Source organism: Balearica regulorum, chromosome 2, assembly GCF_011004875.1.
Source record: "Balearica regulorum gibbericeps isolate bBalReg1 chromosome 2, bBalReg1.pri, whole genome shotgun sequence".
Classification (NCBI taxonomy): domain Eukaryota; kingdom Metazoa; phylum Chordata; class Aves; order Gruiformes; family Gruidae; genus Balearica; species Balearica regulorum.
In genome coordinates, this window is record NC_046185.1 from 23,982,718 (window position 1) to 24,008,978 (window position 26,261).

Consider the following 26,261-nt stretch of genomic DNA (forward strand, 5'->3'; position numbering starts at 1 on the left):
CGGGGTTAATTTTATTAGAATCTTTCCTGTCATGAAAGAACTCTCATGCAATTTAAAGGATTAAATCTAGTAAGGCTACTTACTACCTAGGTGGGTAAGATTAATCTGTAGAACAACCTATATTAAGAAAATGAAGTTATACATGGTGCAAATTTTGTCCATCAATTCTATGCGCATGTATGTCTCAAAAGTGTTAACTTTTTACACAAGTCTTCATGTTATTAAATATTTGGAAAAAAACCACACAGACATCAAATTAACTCATACAGCTTCCTTTCACGTTTCAAGACTTCAGGTCTTTAATGTAAACAGAAATAGGAAACGTATGTCACCTTACAATTAAACATTCACCATCTTACAAAGGTGCTGAACAACATAGGATTTCAGATTTAGATCAGATTGATTCATATGCCATTCTTTTACTAAGGTCTATTGAATAAAGGATTCTTATTATAAATTTGATTTTTTTTTTTTTTTTTAGTTTAAAACATTATAAAAATTATTAAACTATAATATGGCTATAGCTAATCCTGCTCAGCATACAACTGGTTGTTAATGGCCCAAGGATACTATTGCGGTTCAAAGTCATGCAAATCCATTTGAGAGGAAACAGTAAACACTACTTAACTCCATCCAATAAAATAACCTGAACCCCTTAAACATCTTTGTATCCATTTGATTTTATATACACAGAAGGCTATTCTCTTTTATGTTTAAATTCACTAGCGATAAGAAGAAAATTTATTCATACAAGTATTCTTGTCATTATTCAACCAGTATGAAGAACTCTTGAATTTCTGCTAGAACAGGCAAATGAGTTTTTGAGAAAATACCCATATTTGTTTCCTACCAAAATCTCTGGCATGAATTACAGTATGTATCATTCTATTAGACAGTCTCAGATGGTGCAGCATTACCTGAATCTGAAAACAGACTACAGCTGGCCAGAAAAACTGCAAAAGTAGAAAGGCAGCTACTATTAATGGCAGTATACTCTGAAAAATTACGCCTCAGTGCTTAAGAGACAAAGTAGTACTAAAGGGTCATTCTGGCCTTAATAAAATCAGTATGAAATTAAGCAGCATATTTATCCCTAGTTGACCACCCAGTCCATAAAAGCCACACAAGTGGCCAAACAGTGTCTACTGCCACCTATCAACGGCTTTCCTTTAGTGGTAACACCTGCTTCCATTTCTCACCATCCATTTCCTGATTTTCACAAAACAGATAAAAAAATTAATTAACATTGACACCTCTCAATGTTGCTTTTTAATTTGGTTGAGAATACAATATTACATATTATTTGAGGAAGACTGACATACAGAGTGATCATATTAGCTTTATTTACCTTTAAAAATAGGTTAAAATGCATGAAAAAGACAATTTCTCATGAGGGAATGCCAGAAAAAAGTGAGGATCCTTCCTGCAAAAAAAACCCAGGGAAGTTCAAAATCAAAATTGCTCACTTCCCACTGACTACAACTTCAATTAACTCTTTATTGGCTTCGACTATTCTTTCTCCTTTTATTCCTCAGCTTTCCCTTTAAGAAACCCCATATTATTTCACTTTAAAATGAAGAGAATTACAGAATCCATGTGTTTATAATTACTGTCAAGAATCAAGTTTTCCGCACGACCAAGCAGGTGATGTTCCATACAGGGAAGAAACTGTAAGCGGTGCTGTCTAAAGGTAATGTTGCCACAGCATCAAACTCCACTGTATACAAGCATTAGATGACTCAAAGGAGAAGATTAGTCAAGATCAAAGAACGCAGAACCCTCAGTCATACATCGTGTGACCTAACACTCAAACTTTCGTCTCCTCATCAGACAATTAAGCAAATCATCACTATGACACATTCAGTGTCTACAGTGTGAGAAAGTCCAAGCACGTGTTCTCTCACACTTCTTCTGTTTAGGGTGAGTTTGAGCCACCATGTTGTCTTTACTGATTTCAGCAACCAACTATATTTGTTATTTATGGCATAACTATAATAATTCTTACACAGTTTCTGTTTTTCTAATCCTTTTTTTCAAAATGAACCACTATGGTTTCTTGCACGCATTCCGTAATTTAAAGAACAGTTTGAATTTTGGACCTATTTCATAAGAATATTTTTACTATCTCTGTAATGACTATTTCAGATATTTTTCTTAATACATTAAATGATCTGAAATGGCAAAGTTTTAAATTAACTTTGCATATCACTTAGTTATTAAAAGCATTTTATTAAGAAAGTACAATAATATTTAAGTTACTGATAATAAAAACAATATCCACAAGTTATATTTAAAATATATCTAGGCAGAGTATGTAATAAAGAGATTAGACAGAACATTTATGTCATTAAACTATTCCACTAGGGCTAGTATGAGGCAAAGGAAATGTAATTCATAGAGCAGAGACAAGAAGGTCTGGTTCAGACAGAAGTATCGTAGGCTAAGGAAAATAAAAATAAATGGACTGAACCCTAACTTTAATTTAAGTGGTCACAGAAAACGGCAAGAAAAATGTCAGACAGATTGGTCCTGTCCCAAACACAGTGTTTAAAGGCCTATGGCATACAACTTCTCACTTCTTTCCACATAGTTTGTGTGCTTGTGGACATTAAAAACTAGCAGGAAAGAATAGTTCTTTCCTAGCAAAAAGGAAATACACTTTCAATCTATAATTTCAAGTTTGATTTTACTATACTAAGAATTCTTTACCTTGTAAGTTTCATATCTATTTCATATATTTATTGATCTTTCTGAACTACGTAAGTCAGAATGCTTATTAAACAGACACTTCATTGTAAAATAAAAATATTCTTAGCTTTGTAGCTCAAAGAGAGACCATGAACACTATTTTTTCACTTTAATTTTATATTTGCAGAATCTGAGCATGAAGATCGCTTCAATACAGCCATTTTGGCTGAAAGAATCAGTTTGGAAAATTAATTTTTTTCTAGGAATTTTAGGACAGAAGCTAAAGCTCAAATATATTTATAGCAAACCAGATTTGGCTTTGTTTCCTAGTTCTTCATTTTCCTTTTTCACATTCTAAGGACATTACTCCTTATCAAAACTTCCTGAGCTTTTAGGGTATGGAAGTGATTCTCTTCTACAAATTCATGTGGTGTGTACAAGGCACAGCCTGGATTTAAAGCACACAGAAGTGGTCTCACTATACCGGAATGGAAGCATAAAACATCTCCTTAATGCCGGTGACACAAATTAAAGCTACTTTGCAGATCTAGTTGTGGTGTGTGCTTAGGAACTACAACTTTCTGCAATCCTTCTCATCTGAGAAAACATTTCTCTGGCAGTACTCTGTTATTTCCAAAGCCATAAAATAAACACAGGGAGAATAACCAAGCGTCATTTTAAGCCAACCCTTGTCAAGCTGCTTAAGAACCTCTGTCAAACTACTTCAAATCTAAACAATCCAAATTTTGTTACTTTATCTTGTTTCTTAAGGCTGTTATCTTAAACTTTACACTTTGCAACCTAATTAGAAGTTTTATAATACCTCATGCTTTTAAACGTACAGCCATGAAAACAGAAAAAAAAAAAAAAAAAGGAAGCTACGGTTACTGATTATTCACACAAAAATGCAGCCCACATGTCCCAGGTAAATAGATCGTTGCTAACAATTTTATTAATAAATTAAACATATTATCCAGCTGCAATAATTTTGTGATTCTCCAGTTACTGTAGTGCTAACCCACATGAAAGCATCTCATAGCCTAGGATATCAAAGATATGGTACTACATGCTGCGTGATCTCTATTCCCTGAAATGAAAATTTGAAGCTCTAAAAACATGGTGCAAAACTGAGCAGATATTCAAGATCTGATCAGTAATTGTGCAAACTACAAGAAAGACAAAATTAGCTGAGAAATATTTTATTGGTTCACATTTCAATACTTATTGTTTCTGGGATAGTACTATTACCGTACAATACGTTTGCTCTGCTTCTAGTCATTGCAACATTTCAAATGCATAATGAAAAAAAGTCTTTAAACCCTCAGGAAGCTATCTTCACACAACATTACCTTTTTTATGTGCCAACACACTTTTGGATATCAAGACATACCTAAATTCGTCTGATCCATATAAAAATCTAGAAACCAAGACTGTCTTGGCTCTCTAACTCTGATTACCTTAGACTTCAGGAATCAAAAGACAAAAGATAAACAGCTTCTTCAAAAGAAACTTGTAAATGAGGATGCCAACTTCTCAAAGTTTCAACAAACTAAAAATACTTCCAATTACACAAGCTTTCCATAAGGATACTAACCAGTCAGCACAACATCTGTGCAACATGTGCATCTGCCACTTCACACTTTGGCTGTCTGGCTTCTTAAGTAGTATTATCTGGAACTTGTTTTACCAGTTTTCTTATTGTTATTATTTTTAAACAAAACACAAATGGAAAGCAAAGTTATGCTTGTTTTCAACAAAAATATGGTACTATTTGATATTTTTTCATTCTCCACAGAAGTAATGCATTGATAACCTTGACTAAAGTTTAATTGAATTGCTCTTCACTCGAGAGCATGCTCTGTTAAAGTACCGTAGGCAAGACTGTTATAAACTCCGTTAGCTATCATTCCTTCAAATTTTATGTGTGATACAGTTGTAATAGCACTTTTGTACATACCTCCTGCTGATCATATTCTTTATCTTACAGTGAATTTATAGCAGCAACAGAAGGTTGATGAGATTGCCATAAACAGAAACAAACTACAAGAGAACAAACATAAGAATGGTCCTACTGGGTCAGACCAAAGGTCCTTCTAAACTCCTGTTCTCTGACAGCAGCCAGAAGTGGATGCTTAGGGAAAAAGTATAAATAAAGCAAGCACAGAGAAATACTCCTTCAGAAGACTATTCCAGACTTCCCGAGCCAGCATATTACAGGGTATTATAACTTATCAGAAATGCTTTCTTAAGCCTAATCTGCAGTGATAAAGAATGACTTATTCATCTTCTGCAGATATTACTGCCATGTCTCTAATGTGACAAATCAGTACAGTCTGATTCGACCAGGCTAGAAAGGAATCGGCTGCTATAGATGAGTTTTCTATGCCTTCTCCCTTTTGGAGACCTCTCAGTTAACAATTAATTAGCTGTAATTAGTGTGTTGCCTATTACTGAAGCATTTGCTGATTTTGTTTGGGTATCTGAGCAGACAGGAGCTTTCCCCCAGCCCTTCCCATTATTGGGGTGATTACAAGTAACATTCTGCTCACTATGAAATATCCAATCTTTACATTAGTTAGATTCCAAGAAGTAATTTTTGTGGTAAAAGAACAAAATGCCAAAGTTGAAACAACTTTTGCTTCTCCTCCTCCCCCCAGTATTAATATAATTTATTCAGGGAGCTGGTGGGATGTCTTTGCAATTTATCAGAACACGGGGGTTAGCCTTATGGAACGTGCCACACCTGCTGGTGGGGTTTACTCGAAGTGACCGGCCAAGAGCCAGGTCTAGAAGCAAAATATCATCTGGCAGGCTGACGAATACTGCTGAAGCCAGTGCTTGGGTAGCCTAGGTGGGGTGCTCAAAAGTGAAAGACCTAGAAGCAGGTATTACGAAAGCAGAAGACATTAGCGAGCAGGATGTGCCTTGAATTTCTGAAACAAAACACAGATCTGCTCACTCCAGGTTTCCCCCTTTTTGCTCAACACTGTCCCCAGGTGAATGACAGCTTGTGTCCACTGGCTATTGGCTCTGACTACAAATTATGCTTGAAATATATATCGGTTGCGAATAAAAATTCCAACCAGACACTTCAGTCCCAGGTCATTCTTTGTGTGATCATTTTAGCAGTACATCTGAGTCCATCCTTCACCAGCTCAATTGTTAAATACAGTTCCTCCTCAACTTTAACAAGAAGATTTTTTTCATGTGTTTTCATGTGTTTTGGGGGAAGAAATAATTTTTTAAGCATCAAATTTGCGCAGGATCTACGAACAGCTAGCAACACATAGATTCAATAACAGCAAGTACATTGAAGAATTTTGGAAGCTTTGCTCACTGTTGAGGCAGAAATATCAGAATGCCAGAAAGTGGCAGGGGAGGTCTGAGAGGGATCCAAAACAGGGACAATTTTTTTGTTTTTACTTCTACTGTGAGCAAATATTTCCATATTTGCAACAACTGATTGTTGAGTGCTGCATTCATCACTGCAGTTACAAACTTGTGAATAAGAAAAGAATGATGGATGGAAAAGATGAAGAATTTGGCTATGATTCTTTCAAGAAATAGCTTATGCTATTTTTTATTAGAATATTAGCTACCTATCGGAATTTCAGATTGTATGGGATAGGTATGGACTGGTAGCCTACTGAAGCATGCATTTGGGCTAACAGAAAATAAACAAGACTATGTAACCTGACAAATAGGGATGGAGGGGATAGGGAGAAATACATCAGGAGGAGAGAGAAAATGGGTCAAGGCTTCAGATGACATCCTCTGGAAAATATTTCAGATGTTTAACTTGCCTTGAATTTCAAAAGCAAGCATCTTGTGTTCACTAGTGGAACTGAGTTCTCTCCTGGAGCCATAATCCTCACAAAGATTTTGTGAAGAAAATGTAAGCATTTGAAAGTACCTTTTAAGTTCTTCATGGAAGATACAAAATAACTGCACTTTGTATCAATAATTCTCTCCAATATGGACAGTTATTAGACAGGAATATTCTTTAGGGTAAATTTAAGCAAAATTATTATTTGCTTAGAAATTAATATTTTTCAAAAAGTCTAGCCTTACGCTGAAGCTTATGGAGGAGTACTCTGTACAAAAACCAGTTCGTAATGACCTCAATGGCCATATTTGACTGAGGACTATAAGATTGACTGATTTACAGGATGGTATGTTATCCATGCATGCCTGCATGGACAGCAGCAGACCAAGAGGAGTGTTGGTTTGTATTTAATTTCTTTTTCAAAGAGGAGTTCTTGTGTTTTCCACTCCTAAATGCTAGTGTGACAAATAGATGTTCTCTTGCCAAAAATCCCCAGGTGGTAAGTGACAGGACACCAGGAAATGGATTTGCCAGACTGAGAAACAAACTCCTTGAGAACTCACCTGTTCTATCACTGATCAGCAAACTAGTTATCATTTATATTGGAAAGACTTTTACCAGAATATTAAAAATACTTTTAAGAATGAGGAAATATGGTCCTTTTATTAACATTACACCTGTAATCTTAGGTGCATCACTGAAAAAAATCAGGACATTAACTGCACTTCACTCTGATATTTGTATTTCTTTTCTTAGCACTTCTGTTTCTGTTCTCCATGTGCAGGTATTATATCTTCTTCTTGTAAGAATCTGGCATATACTAATTCTAAAAAAGTGAATAATTATGAAAAGGCAGCAACATTCTTTGCCCCTCAGGTAATTTATCAAACACCACATATGCGTCCATACTTTAAACCTGTCAAGCAGATCAAAGCAATATTCTTTGCAATAATAGACTATACTTTATGAAGAAGTCAGTACAATAGGTCTACTGTACATCAAAGATGAATTTATAAAAGAGTATAAAGCTAGGGCTTATAATAAGTAAAAACACAGCACTAGAGACCTGGCATGAAACTCTTTACAGAATATTAAAAAACTTAAAGAAAAAAAAAAAGATTGACCTATAAATCATCACTTCTTTATTATTTTTGTCTACACTAATCTTTACAATACTGCCCTATAAACTACCAAATATAGTCCATTTGGAAATCACACCTTTAAAGTTTAAACAAGGGGTTGTTACTTTGATGACTGCCTATATTTATGTAACCAAAGCATAAAACAGAGAACCACAATGCATTTTATTTTTGAAGCAGGAGATAATTATTTAATCCTTTATTTACCAAGGACTTCCAGTGGAATCAAGCTTCCTAACTAAGATTAATGATGTTTATAGTTGCTCAGCAATCCGCAGGATCTGATCTAGTCAAATATTTGGAAGAGAGTCAGGTTTTTTCCCCATCTTAAATGTTGCTTTTTTTCCCATTCTTCTCCTTCAATACACATGAAAAACATTTTTCCAATGGGATTCAAAGGCAGCATATATCCTTTTTCTCTTTATTCTTCGAGCTTTAAAATATAGTTAGCTGTTTCAAATATGGTATCCAGATAAAAGGGAAAAGAGGTAACACAGACTGCCACCTATTCTCTGACTCTTGGGCGTTGACAGCAATTATTGACTTTTTAAAGTCATATATTGTCACTTTTAAACAAGAAATAAGGTGCACTTTTTTAACTGGAAAAGAATTACTTATTGGAAAAGTTTATGAATGACTATAGTGGATTCTCTATCAGTGAATTATTTTATTATTTTTAGAAAAATTATTTATGGAACAGTCAATCATTCAAAAATATCTCTAATTAAGAATCTCTCATCTAAAGCTGAGTTAATTGAAGGAAATCTTACAGTGAAGTAATCTCGTCACCTGAATCAAACATTCTATGAAAGTCTGAATTATCAAAAAACCCTAATGATAGAAAAGTTAGCACACCTGTCAGCTTTGCTTCTAATGTTAGCCAGCTTTCCAACGGAGATCCTCTTTATTTGGCCAAATCAGTTTTAATGCCACTTCTTGCAGTCTTAACACTAACTACTTGTCTCACTCAGGCTAATCATTTGGCTTATTTGTGTGAAAATGCACCCCTATTTATTTTCCAATTAATACTTTCAATTTCCTTTTGGCAATTTATCTGGTTTCACTAAACTTTGTTAAATCTCCTAATTTACCTAAGTTCATAAATGAGTAAAAATTCCAGTCGTTCGTTCTACCTTAAACAGTGATTAAAATTGATCAAATCCAGTATTGATTCCAATCCTTCAAAGCCCACTTGATGCCTCCAACAAAAGCCAAGTACACTGATGATTAGATAATCCCTTACTGAAGTCAGATTCATTGTGATTAATGAAACAGTGTCACTCAATGTACCCATGCTTGGAAAAAATTAAGAGCAAGTGGATCAGCTTAAGTTATCAAATTATTTATTGGTGATTTATTGATTAGGCACCTGCTATGATCTAACATCATTCTAACCTGCAACGATAAACTGTTGAAAGGAGAAAGTTAAGGGCAGCTCTTGGCACTTGGAAGATGACAGCAGGCTAATCAGTAAGTTAAACAGAACTCTAACAATCCTTTTTATTCTGCTTATATATTCATAATAAAATATTGCAGAAATTCAGCAGTGCCAAAACTTCAACTCTTATAATTTCACTAATAAAGCAACTACAACTTACCAGATCTTATGTTCAAGGCACATGTACAGAATTCTGTTTTTTATTGTCATGTTCTGATAAAAACTAACAACCATCAGTATTATGTCTTCCAGCCTTACTAATTTTTTTAATGTCAGTAGAATCAGATATTAATCCATCTAGTTGAATTCATGTTGAGAAGAAAAAACATTTTCTGAGAAGTCAGTCTTACTAACTGAATAATTGCATGAGACACCCATATACAGGTTGTTCCCAATTATAAACATATTTAAAGGAAAACTCAGACATACTATAAATGATATTACAATTCTAATTACTGAGAGAAGCTGGCAGAAAAGAGCCTACTTTTATCTAAATGCTTACAGAGAGTTTTATTTCCTGCACTATTGAATGTTCTTTGTAACCTTTCATTAATTATACTTTTAAAACTCTTCAGATGTCTTTGCAAAAAGCACTTAAGCTCCTGAGTACTGTCAAATCAAAACATGCCAAATTATTATCTAGCTTTGTCCCTCAGTAAGAAAGAACTCTGAGAGTTCTTCCCTTTTAAACCTAAAAAGCGAAATTATAAATTCAGCTTTCAAGACTGCCTTGAAGAACTGACTGCAACAGATTCCTAGTAATAATGAAGAAAATAAATGTAAAGACATAGAAATATTTTAATACAGACGTCATTTGAGGGTCAAGATTCATTTTCATACATTGTAAAAACAGAGCTAAAATTGAAAAGGAATCCAAGAGATCCTCTCTAGTATATATTAAGTAGTACCCATGTTTTTAAAAACAGGGAAAAAATGAGATGGTCACTTATGCTAGGAAAGTTTTGCTGACTATAATAAAAAATAATTTCAGGATGTGACCTCTGCTCTATTTCTGTATTTCAGAGAGGCTTTAAAACACAGGGCCTACAGTTTTTAGGTCTGTGAAGTTATTGGTAGGAACATGAAGTTATTAGGCACAGAAAGACTTGTTATTTTCTTTGCATGCTTTTTAAGGGGAGAAAATGGATTTGTTGGTCCTACTTCACACCAATGAGGATCTGTATTAGAAATATCATTAATATAGCAATATACATTACTAGAATATAATTGCCCTAATTAGACTGATAATACAGGTAATTCCTCTTCCCATTTACTCCAAGTACCAGTGCACTTTATCAAGAGTAAGATAAATCTCAGGTAATCTACAGTAGTAGCTTCTAGTCATGTTTTCAAACACCAAGAGATTATACAAATATCCATTATTAAAGACAGGCACACTCTAAATTACAGATATATGCCAACTCTCACAAAAGATTGTAAAGTACTTAGAACATGTACAAGGCATGTTTTATATGTAACCTAGGACATATCACAAAGGACTAAAACATAGTTAATTTATATCCAGAGTGAGATCCAGACTCAAACTCTTAAAAGTATTTTGTGCTGAAAAGTTATCCATTGTAATGCTGCTGATTCGTACTCATTTGCTACAAGTCAACAAGAATACGAGGAAAAGGCAACCATTGTAGTCTTCCCCTTCTCTTTAGAGAAAGAACATCACTGCTCACAGCCAGACATATAATGACATCCCCATAAGTAATTTATTCCTATAAATAATGAGCTGCACACATGCTGGTTTTGTGTTGGACTGAATGCTAAATGGATTATTGCCTTTCCCACACTTGAATCTAAAGTTCTTAATTTTATTTGAAACCCAGATCTAGACCATCCTTTTGCCACAGGAGGCTGGGGGAGGAAAAGTATAAATACAAATCTCCTATTTGTCTGAAACCTTAAAAAACCCGGCACAATTGCTTCGCTGACTCCAAAGGTCAAATGTTTACTAACACATCAAAACAGGCAGCTGCAAACTCAAGGTATTTCCAGTGTTAATGACTTGATTGTTTAAAACCCCATCCATATGTTCATCATAATCAAGTATGGATTATTATTATAATTTATAATCTGAAATGTTACACTTCAAATTCATATATGTACATATAGTCCTGGGTTAAAGGCAGGGATGCAAAAAAATCTATTTACTATACCCATGATATTTTAAAAAGATAAATTACTTGTATCCCATTACATTACTGCTAGATTTTTACAGCTAGTGCATTTAGACAAAATTTAATTATATAGCTTTAAGATTTTTCAGTTTGAGTTAGAAACAGAAATGACTTTGTTTTTCAATGCAATGTCCACTACTAAATGAAGGCACACACTCGAAGAACCTTACATTTCTCTATAAAACATTAATTATGTTTGCTGAACAGCAGGGATGAGTGTGCATTTACGTAAAATTTATATAAGAAAATCAGTTCTATTTTCAGTGTGTGAGACACATGTGTAATATCCGTGGTACCTAATGCAAAACATCAAAAGAAAAAGTTTTCCTTCCAGTGACTGGTGTCAAGCAGGTCATATCCCTTTATGGTACTAAACATCTGTTGGGCGTGAATTAATTTCAGTGGCATAGGTTTTCTTAATGAGCGATGTGCCAAAATTGTGATACAATGTGGATAGCCATCTGCTTTCAATCTGCTTAAATCCAGTCCCTTGGAAAACTTTCCATCCCTTTTCTCAGTACATCCTCATTTACACATGAAATACTAATTATGTAACAGCGAGAATTCAACTTAGAATAATACAGACAGGAATATTCAAGAATGTCACAGTTTTGTCACTGCAATTTTATTTTATTTTACTTTTTAATACGCTAAACCTGCTTGGAAAAAGGATACTTCATTTTTTCCTTTAAAAATAAAGAACAAACAAGCTCTTCAACTCCTGCGGTTGAAGAGCCACAAATGGCTGTTCAACTCAGCCATCAAAAGATCACTTTCTTTCCAACAAATCAGGTTAGACACTTAAGAAAAAGCTCTCGAGCCAGACATGAGCCCCAGTCAGGTGCAACACAGAGAGGAGCTGCTGAGAAACCCGATGGTTCTCTGAAGTTCATTCACCGCTGAGGCCTCAGGGACGAATAAATAAATATATCAGCAGTAGGCTCTCTTCTCACAAGTAATTATATTACTGACAAGTAATTATATTATTTGTGACCAGTAATTACAAGATAATTGTAATTGTGAGAAGTATTAGTACAAGATAATTCATTAACTATTGATATTTTCTCACTGTTTGTCCAGAGTAAAATAAAGTACATAAAGCATAGAAAGCAAATCTATGTTTCCAAGTTAGTGAAAATGTTTCAACTTTAACTCAAAACTGCAAAGTTTGTAACTAACAAAAAAATAATGAGCAAATCTAAAAAACCCCAAAACCTGAAAATTCGTAATGGAAACAGGAATGGCTGTGTCATTGCAAAGAAGACTAATTTCAGAGGGGAGAGGAAAAGAGGAGGAACAGCCATCTTGTCAGCTGACTGAGCTGAACTTCAACTGAAATTTTAAAATCTTGGGGTTGTTTATTTTAAGTTCTGACTGTTTTGGACAGTGACTTAAGAGCAAGACACGTGAAAAATCAGAACCGTATCAGGCAACAAGCTCACTACAGTTAAGTGTCTCTCTCATTTCAAACCTGTTCCCCATTTTGATGGATTTTCTCATCAGACTTGGAATACTGTATACAGAGAGTATGTTGTAAGATTGTGGCTTTAGGTAATTGAGAGAAAAGTTTGTTCTGCAGATAAAAGATTCCCACTATTGATAAGCAATGTGCTAGCTGGGAACGGGAGCTCACACAAGTGTGTGTGTCTAGTCAACTAAGCCACATTTATCCTTGCTGTTATTGCTTAATTTCTAAAACAGCAACTCTGCACAATGAAAAAAATGGAGAATTGCATATGAATATCATGAGTGAGTCACGTCAAGACTACTGGAAATTGAGACACTGATGTGTGGATTTCTGGAACAAAGTAGACTGCAGGAGACCAAGAATAAAGAGTGGAGTCAAGAGACTGGGAGAAAGAAAGAATGTTATATTAGCATTATGACTTGAGTGGGGGTTTTTTTCTGTGGGATACTGGGCAGAATACATACATAGATCAAAGAGCATCCCCATCTCTGGCTTTCTTAATGATGCGGTTCATCCCTGCCCCCTTAAAAGATGTTTTTTATTTTGTTAAAAAGTATAAATATTTAACTTGCTTGAAAACCCTGGTTTCAAAAATAGTCATGTGTTATTCTTTATACACAGTTGTTTTTAAACTAGACTTAATATGATGATTACTTGATATTAATGAATAACAAAACTAATTACTGTTGGTAAATCCACATGCCCCAGGCAATCTTAATATACTGAAGTTCCTCTTTATTTAATAAAAAGAGATTTACCTGGTGAATGATTTTGAGGCTTCAGAGAATGCAATTCACTAATTTTTGCCATTGTAACTAAGTGTAGCGTATTTTTTGAAATCTAGGGCAGATGAACAGAATTTACTGAACTTAAAATCACATAAATTAGGAATTGCTAGGGTGCTGTTATGATCAGTTAGAGATTATAACATTAGAACCAGTTCAATCATAAAATCACAGCAGATAGTCTTCTCCTGATACAAAAAAAATCAGTGAAATGACCCCAGCTCAACATCTTTTTGTCATGTCCCTTGGCAGTGTTCTACACCAAATAAGATTTTTCCTAACATCCAAACATGAATAATGTTTCCTTTCATTTTAATTATATAACTCCTTATATATCTCTATAATTCTTTATACGACTCTAGATGATTCTACTTCAGCCTTGATATTTGCACTTCTCAAATATTTGTGGCTTCACAGCTCCAAAACATTCATCTTGCAGCCAAGGTGTATACATTTGACTCTTATGATCCACCCCCTCCCCATAAATCATACCCAGAATCCCCAAATATTTTGTTGTCTTTCTTTGGAATACTGGTTAGCTTCAAAGGGCTGCCTGCTGGAAGAGCTGTCATCAGCCTACATAGCTGGGACCCTTGGGTGGTCACCTTGCTGGAGAAAGAATCAGCTGGGAGGCCTACGGAAAGAGGACTAGAGAGTAGCAGAGAAAAAGCCAAGCTTTATATATATTCATAGTTTTTACTTGGACATTTACCATAAGCAGTAGAAACTATTGGCTCTGAAAAAATGCAAAGCATTGCTAAGTATCAAAAAAGATGAACACCGCTAAGTGACAAAGCTAAGATGAACAAAGCAAAGCTTCTGACTGACATGCTTTGCCCTTCCTCAGAACCCACAAAGCAGGTATCTATCAGATTACCTGATTACCTTCTATGATAAAATGGCTGGATCTGCAGACAAGGGTAGAGCAGTGGATGTCATTTACCTCAACTTTGGCAAGGCTTTTAACATTTCCATAATAATCTTGTATCCAAGTTTGGACATTACAGTCTAGATGGGTGAACTACCAGCTGGACACAAAACTAGTTGAATGACTGAGCACAGAGGGTAGTGATTAGTGGGAAGCAGTGAATATGCGCAAGGGCAGGGCTGCTATCCATAGGGCCCTACACAGGGCAGATGAATGAGGCAAACAGGAACCTCAGGATGTTAAACGAGGAGAAATGTGAAGTCGTGTACCTGGGAAGGAAGAAACTCAGCAGTGATACAAGCTCGTTGCAGAGCAGTTCTGGTGGACGTGAGTCAGTGATGTCTCTGGGCAGCAAAGGTGGCTGCCTAGGATATTTTTTTCTTTTTTTTAGGATTTTTTTTCTTTTTTTTTAAACCACTTGGGTCGTCAACTAGGCTGCCCAGAGAAGTCGTGTAATTTCTGTCTTTGGAGGTATTCAAGACTTGATTGAACCCCTAGAGCAACCTGATCTAATTAGGCCTGCTGCGAGCAGGGGCCTGGACTATATGAACTCTGTAGGTCCCTTCCAACTAAATTATTCCATGATTCTATCCTACCTTAAGCTTTGTATGCTAAAAAGCAAATCAACCGTTTCTATACACATAGACATAACTGTGTTTGAACAGACATTAACAGGAAACAAATATAATGAGATGAAATCACAATTCATCACTGACTTTTCATTTAAATAAGACCTCATACTGTAAAAATGGCTTCCTGAAAACAGGTTAAACACTGCATCTTTAAATGTGGTTGAACAGCTTGTCTGAAGGAAAGACACAATCAAGATTATCATCTCAACTGGTAATAATGTGAGTGCCCAAAGGAAAGCTGCTTCAGAACTTAAATTTCCCTAAATCTTTTCACTAAATCTGAACAATGATTCTGTGTGTTCTATATGCTAGATATTGGTTTTTTTCTTAAAAAAGACTAAATCCCTACTAGCAATGCAGAATTTTCAATCAGCTGGACACCTTCAGAAACAAGAATTTTTTGCAACTTTCAGTAGTCCATGGTCAGATCTCTAAAATTCAATTTCATTTCTAGTTCTTTCAATATTTCAACTGCAGTGTCTTTAAAGTGGCACCAATGCATAAAAAAAAGTGAATAATTTACCATTCTTGTTCTCTTCCTACTTTTAGGCAACTCTTGAATCCTACAGCTTCTGTTACAGTTAATTTTTCAGTATTGAAGTACACTTTTTGACAGATACCCAACAAAATCTTTGTCAAGAATGTATCTCAATCTTTTCATTATTCTAGCAGAAAAAAGGACAATCAATAAAACTAATTTACAGTCAGTTATCTCAAGAAATTCAAGGCATTTCTTTATTCCCTTTCCTATTCAGAGAATGCCTGTGTGCAGTGCTTTTACATACTTTTGTTTATTGTGGGGTTGCTCATTCATTCATGAATCCCTGAAGAGAAGCATTGCATGTGCATAGGTTCTGAATACTCTTGAAAATAACTGAACAAGTACTTAATGCACACAGTTCAGTGGTGTAAATTCATGTACAAATACCATATTTATTAAAAAATGTCTCTTCTACAAAAAAACCACCTTCTATTCCTTTCAACTTAAAAAAAAAAAATCACTGCTGTGCTATCTTGGGGCAGAGTTTGGAAGACAGGTTTCATACATTCTGATTTGGAAATGCAAACTTTCTTGGTTTTGCCATTTCATTTTGTACTTTCCCATGGGGAATATAGTTTCTTCTGTTTCTTCCTACTCTTCACTTAATCATGCTTAAGTGTGGTGAAAATCCTCAAATACTAGGAACCAGAAGCTCTAAATCTGCAAAGCAGACAGGCACTGTGGGGAAAAACCATCTTAAAGCTATTTTCTATGAATTGTCTTGCTGAATAAGACTGTGTTGAATGCAAATGCAAGATGAATCGCTGCAGCAGGAGAAACGGAGCACAGGTTCTGTGTATCACTATGACCTGCATAACAGCCTTGGTTATTTGCAATACTTTAGAAAAGTCTTTGGAGGATGGATAACTTCAAAAACTTCAAAATATTGGACAGAACATATCCACAGGTTTTGAGGAATTGGCCAGTGCCACTGCTGGGGTTCTCCTTATCATATGTGAAAGCATATGCTGTCTGTGAGAGTCTTTGATGTCTGGAAAATAGTAAATGTCATGCCCATCTTCAAAAACAGCAAGGAGGAGGATCCAGCGAACCTACTTCATAGTCAGCCTCATTGTAGACCCTAGGATGGTGACAGAACACATCTGCAGAGAAGCCAACTGCAGGCACTTGAAGACCAAAAAGGTTTTTGGGAGCCAACAACACATACTTACCAAAAGGCAAATTATCCCTTACCACAATCTAATTGCCTCCTATGCTGAGATGATTGATTCTGTGGATAGAGTACTGGATGCAGCTTGCTTTGACCTTAGCAAAGTTTGGACAGAGTCTTCCACAGCAGAATTGTATCCAAACTGTTGGATCCAAGCGTGAAGTGAATGGGTGGACTACAAGGTGAGTAAAAACCACACTGGACCATGAAAAACAGAGAGTAATGGCCACTGTTCCGAAGTGTAGCTGAACTCTAGTTAGAGTGACATTCCTCAAAGTTTGACGATGTTTAATGTGTTTTTTTAAAGACCTTGGCAATGATATAAAACATACCCAAAGAAAGTTCACAGATGACACCAAACTGAGGGGAGTTGTTGACACACTGAGGGGAAGGGCTGCCATTTGGAGGGACATTGACAAAATGGAGGAATGGTTTAACAGAAACCTCGTGAAGGTCAAAGGTAAATGCAAACTCCTGCACCCGAGATGGAAAAATCCCAAACCAAATACAGGCTGGAGGCCAACTGCTACAGAGCAGCTTTGCAGAACAGAACCCATATGTCCTGGTGGACAACAAATTTAACATGTGATAGCAGCATGCCCCTGTAGCGTTGAAGGCTAAGCACTTACTGGGCAGCATTAACAACAACATAGCCAGCAGATCAGAGGTGAGATTATTTCCTTTTCTTAGATACCTGTGAGTCCACATCTAGAGTACTGTCTCTAGCTTTGAGCTTAATAATAGAAGGAAAAGATTAACAAACTTGAGTGGGCAGAGGATCAAGAGGGTTAACAGGTTAAAGCACAGGATTTATGAGGAGAGGGTGAGAGCGCTAGCTTTGTTCAGATGGAAAAAGAGAAGGCTAAGGATGGTGGTGGGGTATCAAATCACTATTTCCAGTTATCTGAAGGAGGGTTATGAAGAAGATGAAGTCAGACTGTTCTTGGAGATGTATAGTGAAATGTTGACAGGCAATGGTTAAAAGTTGTATCAAGCAAAATTCTGAATGGATATAAAGACAAAAACTTGCCAGAGAGAGCTTAGTTAAGCACAGGACAATTACCCAGAAGGGCAGTGCAACCTCCTTCCTTGGAGATAAAGATTTGACTGAACAATACACTGAAAAGCCTGATCTAGCTTTGACATTAGTGTTCTTTGGAGCAAAAGAATGGTCTCCAGAGGCGTCTTCCAACCTAAATTATGTTTTGATTCTTGCAATGAAATAATTAGCAGTTGCGAAGCATGAATAGCCATGTGCAGGCTCCAGACTTCATTCATTGACATGAAAACAGTAGCACACAATGTGCATTATGTTTCTTTCTGCTGACTAAAGGAGAAACTCAGGATAATAATAAATGCACATACATTAGAGGATGGGGTGGCTTCATATAGGCATATGAGACCACAGAACACTGAAGAAAGAACTGGACAAAAAGTAACCATCCATTGAATTTTACATTTTCAGTATAGTGAATCAAGACATAGTCCTACAACTTATTAAAGAGAAGACAAACACCAGCTTGAACCAGAAATACTCCCATTACTCATTACAGGAGACATCAATAATGCAAAGGAGATATCAATGAAGAACAAATAGGTATCTTGGGATGTAGTCAACTAAAAGCTTTCTGAAATTATGCAGTAAATTGCTTTTAAGTTTGTACAGTCCACATCAGTCATGCAGCACTTCTGCACAGCGCCAACTCAAAATTAAAATTCTTGGCACCCATTCAAATCTTCTGATTCTATCCATTCCACTGACAATGGAAAAACAGTGCTCCACAAATTATTTATTGAAGGTATTCCCATATATACTTATTTATAATTGGCATCTCCAAAAGAGGCCCTGTGTCTGCAAAGTATCCAAGGAAAAGAATTTCTTTTCTACATCTTTCATGTTTTAACATGGCAATGAAACAACGTCCTTTATTTCCCTCTGTCCTTGGGAAGGGATAAAGGAGGGGGGGATGATGTGATGCCTAGATTAGCAGAACACAAACAACTTCTGGGGTTTTGACAGGGTGAGGAGAGAGGAATATAAGTAGTTTGGCTGCTCTAGAGCATTCCCCACTTCCACCCAGCCTCACATGCATGCTGAATCTGTGAGATTCAGGAAAGGAAGGAGAAAAGTTTCTTTGGCTCTCCCATTAGCTAGATTCTTGGAAAGGAAGAGTTGATTGTGTTTTGCTCTATAACTGTCTCCCTAACTCTTGTTCTTTCTCAATGGATCCAACAATCATTCCAGAAGAATCAGTGCCTTGTCACATATTAACTTCTACTGGCTTTAAAAGATGCTGTCAGCATCTAGATTCCTGGTTTTGAAGATAAGAAATACGTATTTTTTCTTACAGCAAACTTTTCACTTTCTTTTCTCCTATCTTTTTCTTGTATCAGCCCAGAAGTTAAATTATTAAAACATACAAGACTGTCACAGTTAGTGACTGGCCTTTAATGCAAACTGAGGTATCAACTTCCAGAAAGGAGAATGACGAATTCAAGAGATACTTGCTGAACACTGTAAAATTCGAGAAAAGAGTAGAGATTAATTGTTCAGAAGATGAAGGCCCCTTCATGATGTACTCATCACCATTCGTACTGAAGAAGTATGACAAGATTCAGAGGTGAATTGAATCTTAGGGACTTAAGTGAAGACAGTTAATGTGAATAGTGGTTACCAGGCACAGCAAAAATTTTATCATTTACCGGCTTTAGTGAAGCACACAGTGAACTCATAAGAAGATGCCAAAACTTCAATAAAAGTTAAAATTAAATGCCAAACAACTTATTTCCTTCATTGTTTACATAAGATAATTCTCATTGTACATAAGATGTGGCAGAATCACCTTAGTCTAATTTACTGAATAATATTCTTGGTAAAATAACACATCCTATTGTTAGAACAATATTAGAATGCATTTTAAAGCTGACCAAACAATAATGATACATGTATTTCATTTACCTATATAATTTTGTCTATATGACGCAAACACCTGATCAGAGCTACAGTACTCTAAAAAAAACAGCTGCAAATCAGGGAAAAACCTACCTCAGTACTGCTACTGGAAGGTTCCAGCCCAACCATATTGGCTTGTACCAGCTGCTGAAGAAGTTGTACTTGAGCAACACTGAGGAAGAAATCCAGATTTGTTGTCACATTCACCTCCAAAGAATGACCACACACCAAAATTTCCTGTGGAGACATTAATGGAAAATACTAGATAAGAGCTACTGGGGAAATAATTTTCAGCCTCTATATAACTGTACTGTGATTCTCTGCTGTAGTTAATGCTTCAACATTAGTATTCATTAGATCTTTTGAGGAGAAAGTGGTCTCAGGCTTCTAAATAAGTATACGGCTTTTTCTTTGCTTTACTTTCAACAGCTTAACTATTAAGACAAATTTTGCAAGAAAAGCATCTTGTGTGTGAGGTCTTGTTTCCATCTCTTGATAGTATCAAACAGTGGACTGTCATATTTTGTTTTTGTATTTTTTTTCCTGGCAATGACTACAATTCTCCTTTCCTTCCAAGAAAAGAATGTTTTTTCTTTTTTTTAAAACATAAATTCTGCTTGATTTATAATGAAATCACATGTTGGAACTCACTGATAGCCAACCTAATTGATTTCTCTTTGCCTGTAAACCATTGTTAATACCTAGGCAAAGTTAGCTGGATGGCCACTGTTTATTGGTGTTCTCTAGCGAAAAAAACCTCTTGAGCACTGTTGGCAAGTGATAAAGAGATGAAAAACAGAACCGATGCGGAAGGGTTGCTTAATAAATAGAAGTACTACCCCTTCTCATGAGAAGGTTGCACAATGTTCAGCTCTTCACAATCTAAACTAGTCCTCTCCCTTCATCAGTGAATGTCACCCAGGGAACAGATAACAAGAAGAACGTACGCACAGAAAACACTGAAATTCTTGAACATAAGCATTAGTAAAGCTCAGAGATCTATGTTTTTTAATTGAATAACTTCTATGCATCCTAGCTACCCTCTAAGCTTTCTACTTCTTTTTTACACTAAATAATTTTCCATCTGCCCTTGTGATGACACTTTACACAAAATATGAAGCTGACAATTTTTTTTTTCTTTCCATACCCGTTAGCTATTATTTTCCAACAATTTACACCTATTACATGTTGCAATACACACCTAATTCCCTTTACGCTCCTGTACCAGTTTTGCTCTTCCCAGGACACAGCTGTTATGAGAAATACCCCTTGTGAGCTGATAAAAACTTTCTGATATTTCCCCTACATAAAACATTTTAAATTCTTGAGCTACAAACTAATGCCAAAAAGGGAGCCAATACCTTTTGTGTGTAACATTCTTCACGGACTAATCATTAACAAGTTGGCCCACAGACTGGTAAAAGTGATTGTTAAATCTGGAATACCTTGAAGTACCCACAATAATGGTTGGGGAGCGGATGCTTTGTGGAAATTTGTGGGCTTGAAAATCTGGCTAAAAGAACACAGCTCAACTTTCTTCTTATAGATAGTGTATAGATTACATTTTCAGGCTGCTTTATGAGAAGCTTGTGAAAACAATGTTTTGTAATGTTGTACTATAGCACCTCTTCTCAACACCTTTCCATCACAAATCTTTTAAAAATCTTGCTGGAAATCATTAAAGGATTCCCATTTTCTGAATTGCAAACAGGCTTATCTACCTCTGGACGGGCCGCCTTTAATATCGAATGCTATACACAAATTCTTTCTCCAGCAGAGAAAGAACATTTCAGCTAGTGATTAAGACTTTTTTTTTTTTTTTTTTTTCCCCCCAGTTGGCGATCTCTGTATTTGAAAACACCTGGACACTTAAAATGGTGGAACAGTAAAATGTTAAGATTATCCACATATTAAAAGTTATGCTATTTCTGTTCACATTTTGTACTAACCTCTGGGTGTAAATTCTCTGCAGCATCAATTTTTGTAAAAATAATTGCAGGAGCTGCAGTTATTCGAACCGTAAAATCTGTTAAAATTGGAGTTAAAATTGCTCTCCTCTCCTGATGCCGCCGTATGCTAAAAAAAAAGAAAAAAAAAAGAAAAAAAAGGAAAAAAAATTAAATCACATTATAAATTGTTGAGGGGCAAAACCTCATGTTGTTTTTTACATCCAGCATGTACTGAAGCACTTTTGTGCTACCAGTTTGGCATTTGACTGCAACCTCAATAAGGATTAAATATCATCATTATAAATCATGTTAATTCCATTCCTAAAGGCAGACTTCTACCTTCATTTCACAGAAGAAGTATGTCTAAATCTCTTCAACCCATCTCTAGGTAGATAAGTTTGACATTTGACATTGCTGCTTCTACTTTTTAACCAACTATACAAAATCATTTGAACAAAGATACAAACTTTATTTTCAGTATTTTTCAACCTTGCCTGTGGATACTCTTCACTTTATGAATAGCTGTCCTGAAGCCTGCATAATATTTGAATTCATGCATTAAAACTCTGTGGTGAAAATATTCTGCATGCAACAACATAAGTGACACAGAAATCAAAGACATGAAAAATTAAACTAGCAAACCCCATGAAACTCTAGCACTCGCACATTAAATTTATAGTAACTGTTGCCGAGATGTTTAAAATGCCTTGAAAATGGAGGGATGTCAGTCGTCCTCCACCGCTTCTGTCACTGATTGATCTTAGTTGGTACCTTTTCATCTAAATATCAATGTTTGTTTGCCAAGAATATTTGTGCCATTAAACTTGATAATTACATTTGTTTTCCAGCTGGGTGTTTATTTTTTTTTCCTTTAACCAAATACTAAGCCTAGAGGCACAACCCTGTTATAGATGGATCACTAATAGCTTATGACAACACATTCCAAATAGCCAGAATCTTCTGGGTCAGGTCAAATAAACTATTGCCACAAAATGCCATCTGAGAGCCTCTGATCAAGGAAAAAAAAAAGTAATGAGATCAAGATGGTGCTCAGCCCCTAAAAGAGGATACAGTTCAAATTCCTGGGAGAACCCTTCCATCAAGATACTTTTTCATAATTCTTTTTACCTATCTTCATTTATAGAAATGCTAAATACCTACATTTCACCAAAGAGAACTCTAAAAATCATCAAAAAGTTATTGGTCCAAGGTAAGTTTTCCTATGCTTACAAAATAGAAAATTATCAACTGTGAAACAATGCGAGTTAAAAGAATACACTAAATTATGCAACTGTCTATCACGATATAAAATAAAAGACTGAACTACACTGCGATAGAGAAGAAGAGATTAGATCTGTGCAGGACTCTCCAGATATACCTGCATGTCAGTTAGATATCCTTGTATTACCTTTAATCTCGCCATCTCCACTGATTGAGACGCGGCAGTTCAGACATCAGTATAAATTGCACAACTGAGACAGAGACATGAACTATGCAATTAGACAATTAGTCCTTACCATCAGCTACAGTTATCCGTGTTAATGTCACCAAACAATACGGTTATACGCCTGCCTATGCAGAAATCTCTGGACTCCATGTGGAATAGATAATTACATCTCGATTAAGAACAAGTATAGATATACATAGTCTAGTAAAGGTAATAGTTCTAAATGGAATCTGTTGAAAAGTACATAATCTCAAATGCTGATGGTTTGTAAGTCAAGAGTTAGGCTGAAAAGAAATCAAATAGATATCATAACTTGACTGTCAAATTCAAAAGATTCAAAATCCATAGAAGACAATTTATTGCTTGGACTATTTGGATTTTGATGCTTCAAATTCTAACAATTTGCTTAAGTGTCCTCAAAACATGTAGAAAGCATGGCAATCTATAAGGGAAAATAAGCTGTCAGACGTGGGTCAGCCTTCAAGCTTTTAAATGTATTTAGGACAACAGTATACAGAAGTTAACAGCCGATGCTACAGAGCACAGAGCTAGTATTTACTGAGCCCAAGTCTAATAAACTTTTGCTTCAAATGACCTTCACAAACACTGCTGAGCAAGCTGCACGCTACCGTAAGGAGTGTGCAATATGCTTAAGAGCAAGCCAATTAGTGAGTATGAGAAAACTACCATCTTACATTAAAAGCTTCAATATTTTGGTCAGCTGTAGCTCTGCTGGTCTGTAATGATGGCTTTTAAAGCAAGATTAGTCTAATTAGATCTCCAAATTAGAAAGCAGACCTGTTAGTGGTTAGCATACATCTTCAGCTGAGAAAATGGTCTTAGATTTTGCCAGTTCTACAATGTTTCTCTCCCTGCCATCACCTTCATGTTAAATTTAAACCAGACATCTTTCTACCCAATTCATATTTCCCCTTCACAACAGGATGAGAAAGAAATGCCTTTGTTTTTGAGGAAAATGAAAGAGCGAAGTAGTAGAACAATTCTATGAAAGAACACACAGCTATGCATTAGAAAACTTCCACTTGAAGAGGCATAAAACTGCTAGTAAGCATGATTTTAATATATGAAACAGAGATATAAAAGCAAGTTATTTGTTGAAGCCCAAAGTCACAACTGTTTCTCTTCAATCACTGTTCAAATTATTTTTCAGCTCATACATATTCCCATTTCTTAATTTTCAAATATTCTAGTAGATACTCAGTACACTGCATCTTAAAGGACTTTTTTGATAATACAGATTGCTGATTTTTTAATTTTATTTTAAAATCAGCCTTATGTTGTATCCCTGTCCTGCTCTACTTACTACTTTCTGCATTTCTAGTTGGTGAATTTGAAGCTCAGCCAAATCAAGTATTAGCAAAATAATTGTAAGTACAAACAGAAGGCAAACAGAGCACCGTAAATAACGAAGGGAGAGGATATGAGAAAGAGCACAAAAGGAACAAAGAAACAAATTCCACTTTGAATTATTAAGTCTTCCACACTGCACCTAAGTGCACCGTTAACTTAACACAGGTGTACGCCACATGAGCTTATGAAAAAACTTGATTGTGAAGAGCGTAATGATGGCTCTATGTCTGCAGCACATTCATTCCATGGTTCATTTATGCATCTGTTATATATTTGTCTTGGAAAAAAAAGGAAAAGCTAGTACTTTTAGAGATGTTAAAGCAGTTGATCATCTACACTTAAAAGTACAGCACATTTGAAAGACCATATGCTAACGCAAAGCAACTAGGCAGCAAAGTATTTGCGATAAGGCCTGGAGGTGCCTTTTACTCAGTGCTGAACTTGGGCTATATCTGCACGATAACAAGAACTCTGGTTATGGACCACAGATCTGCATTGTAAAAGCACAGGACAAAAATGGTCTCTGTCCTCAGAGGCTTACAATTAAGTATTAAAAACCCCACACCCACAGACAGGGAAATAAAGGAAACAACTAACAGCGCTGTAGGTAATGGTATCTGTACAGTGGCAACCTGAAAGCTGTCTTCAGTTTTTATATTACAGGATAATAGAAAGGAATTTTTGGGGAAGGGTTTGGAAGAAGACATTGCAATAACTTTGTGAATGTTCACAGGAAATGCCTTTATAACATATAGGTTAGTCTAGGAGTAAGCAAGAAAGTAGATCTTCAAAAATTAAATGTGACAGCCCTGGTAACTGGTATGAGGAGATCTGATGAGCAGTGAGTGTGGATGTTTCAAAACAAATGAAAGAAGACATGTAAGAGGAAATGGATGCATTTAGAAGTCTAGAAGTACCTTGAAAGCAAAGACATATCTAATGATTAACATGACAAAAAATGTTGTGGGAAGAAAAGAGAAAAAAATGTGAAGAACATTATTTTGTAATCAAAGCAACAACATTTCATTACATCAAATCAGATCACCAGTACTTGATTACATCCTCTCAGAAGCACGTTGAATTTATATGAGGAGGAAAGACTGCCAAAGAGATGATGTTGCACTAATCAAGGAGGTGCGATGATGTGAGACTGGATAAGCATTGAGAATGCGCAAGAACTATAACTTGGCTGTCTTATGTGGAAAAAACTAATCGAAACAAACAAAAAATACTGGCCAGTTAGAGCTAAACATAACCTAGATGTGAAACTTGGAAATGTTTGCCTTACTCTTAATAATAATTTTTTTTCTTAATAATAACTTACTGAATCTAGAGTTTGAGCCCTTATATACTTAAAAAATACATAGGACAGGGAGAAACTCATATACATTCAATACACGGATGATAATCAAGAGCTTATTTATGCCATTTAAGTTTACTATCTACTGAGAGATGAATCCTCACAAAGAATTTTGAGCCTTGTAAAAGTAAAAACACAGGTATTAACATGGAAAAGGCCACATAATCAAATAGTGTTCTCTAGTAGAGTGAAGCACGCAAAACCAAAGATGTTATTTTGGTTAGCGTGCTAACTTAGGACTTAGGAAAGATTTTTCTCTTGCAGGTTTTCCACGTAGTTGTATAAATCAGTTAATCCCTGATCCACAAATGTATTAGGACATCTAATGACATGCTTATGCCCCAGACCTCCACCTCCCGGTGGGCAGAACAGTTTG

At 35.7% G+C, this 26,261-nt stretch overlaps 1 protein-coding gene across 6 annotated transcripts in view; it reads right to left on the reverse strand.

Moving 5' to 3' along the window:
* Positions 1-26,261, reverse strand: part of VPS13B (vacuolar protein sorting 13 homolog B) — a 486,160-nt gene that overhangs the window by 138,176 nt on the left and 321,723 nt on the right. For all 6 annotated transcript variants that reach the window (XM_075743649.1, XM_075743646.1, XM_075743650.1 and 3 more), the window contains 2 exons: positions 21,708-21,834; positions 19,852-19,995 (listed from right to left, as the gene is read on the reverse strand). In XM_075743649.1, coding sequence (XP_075599764.1) covers positions 19,852-19,995; positions 21,708-21,834 — 271 coding nt within the window. The remainder of the gene's footprint in view (positions 1-19,851; positions 19,996-21,707; positions 21,835-26,261) is intronic.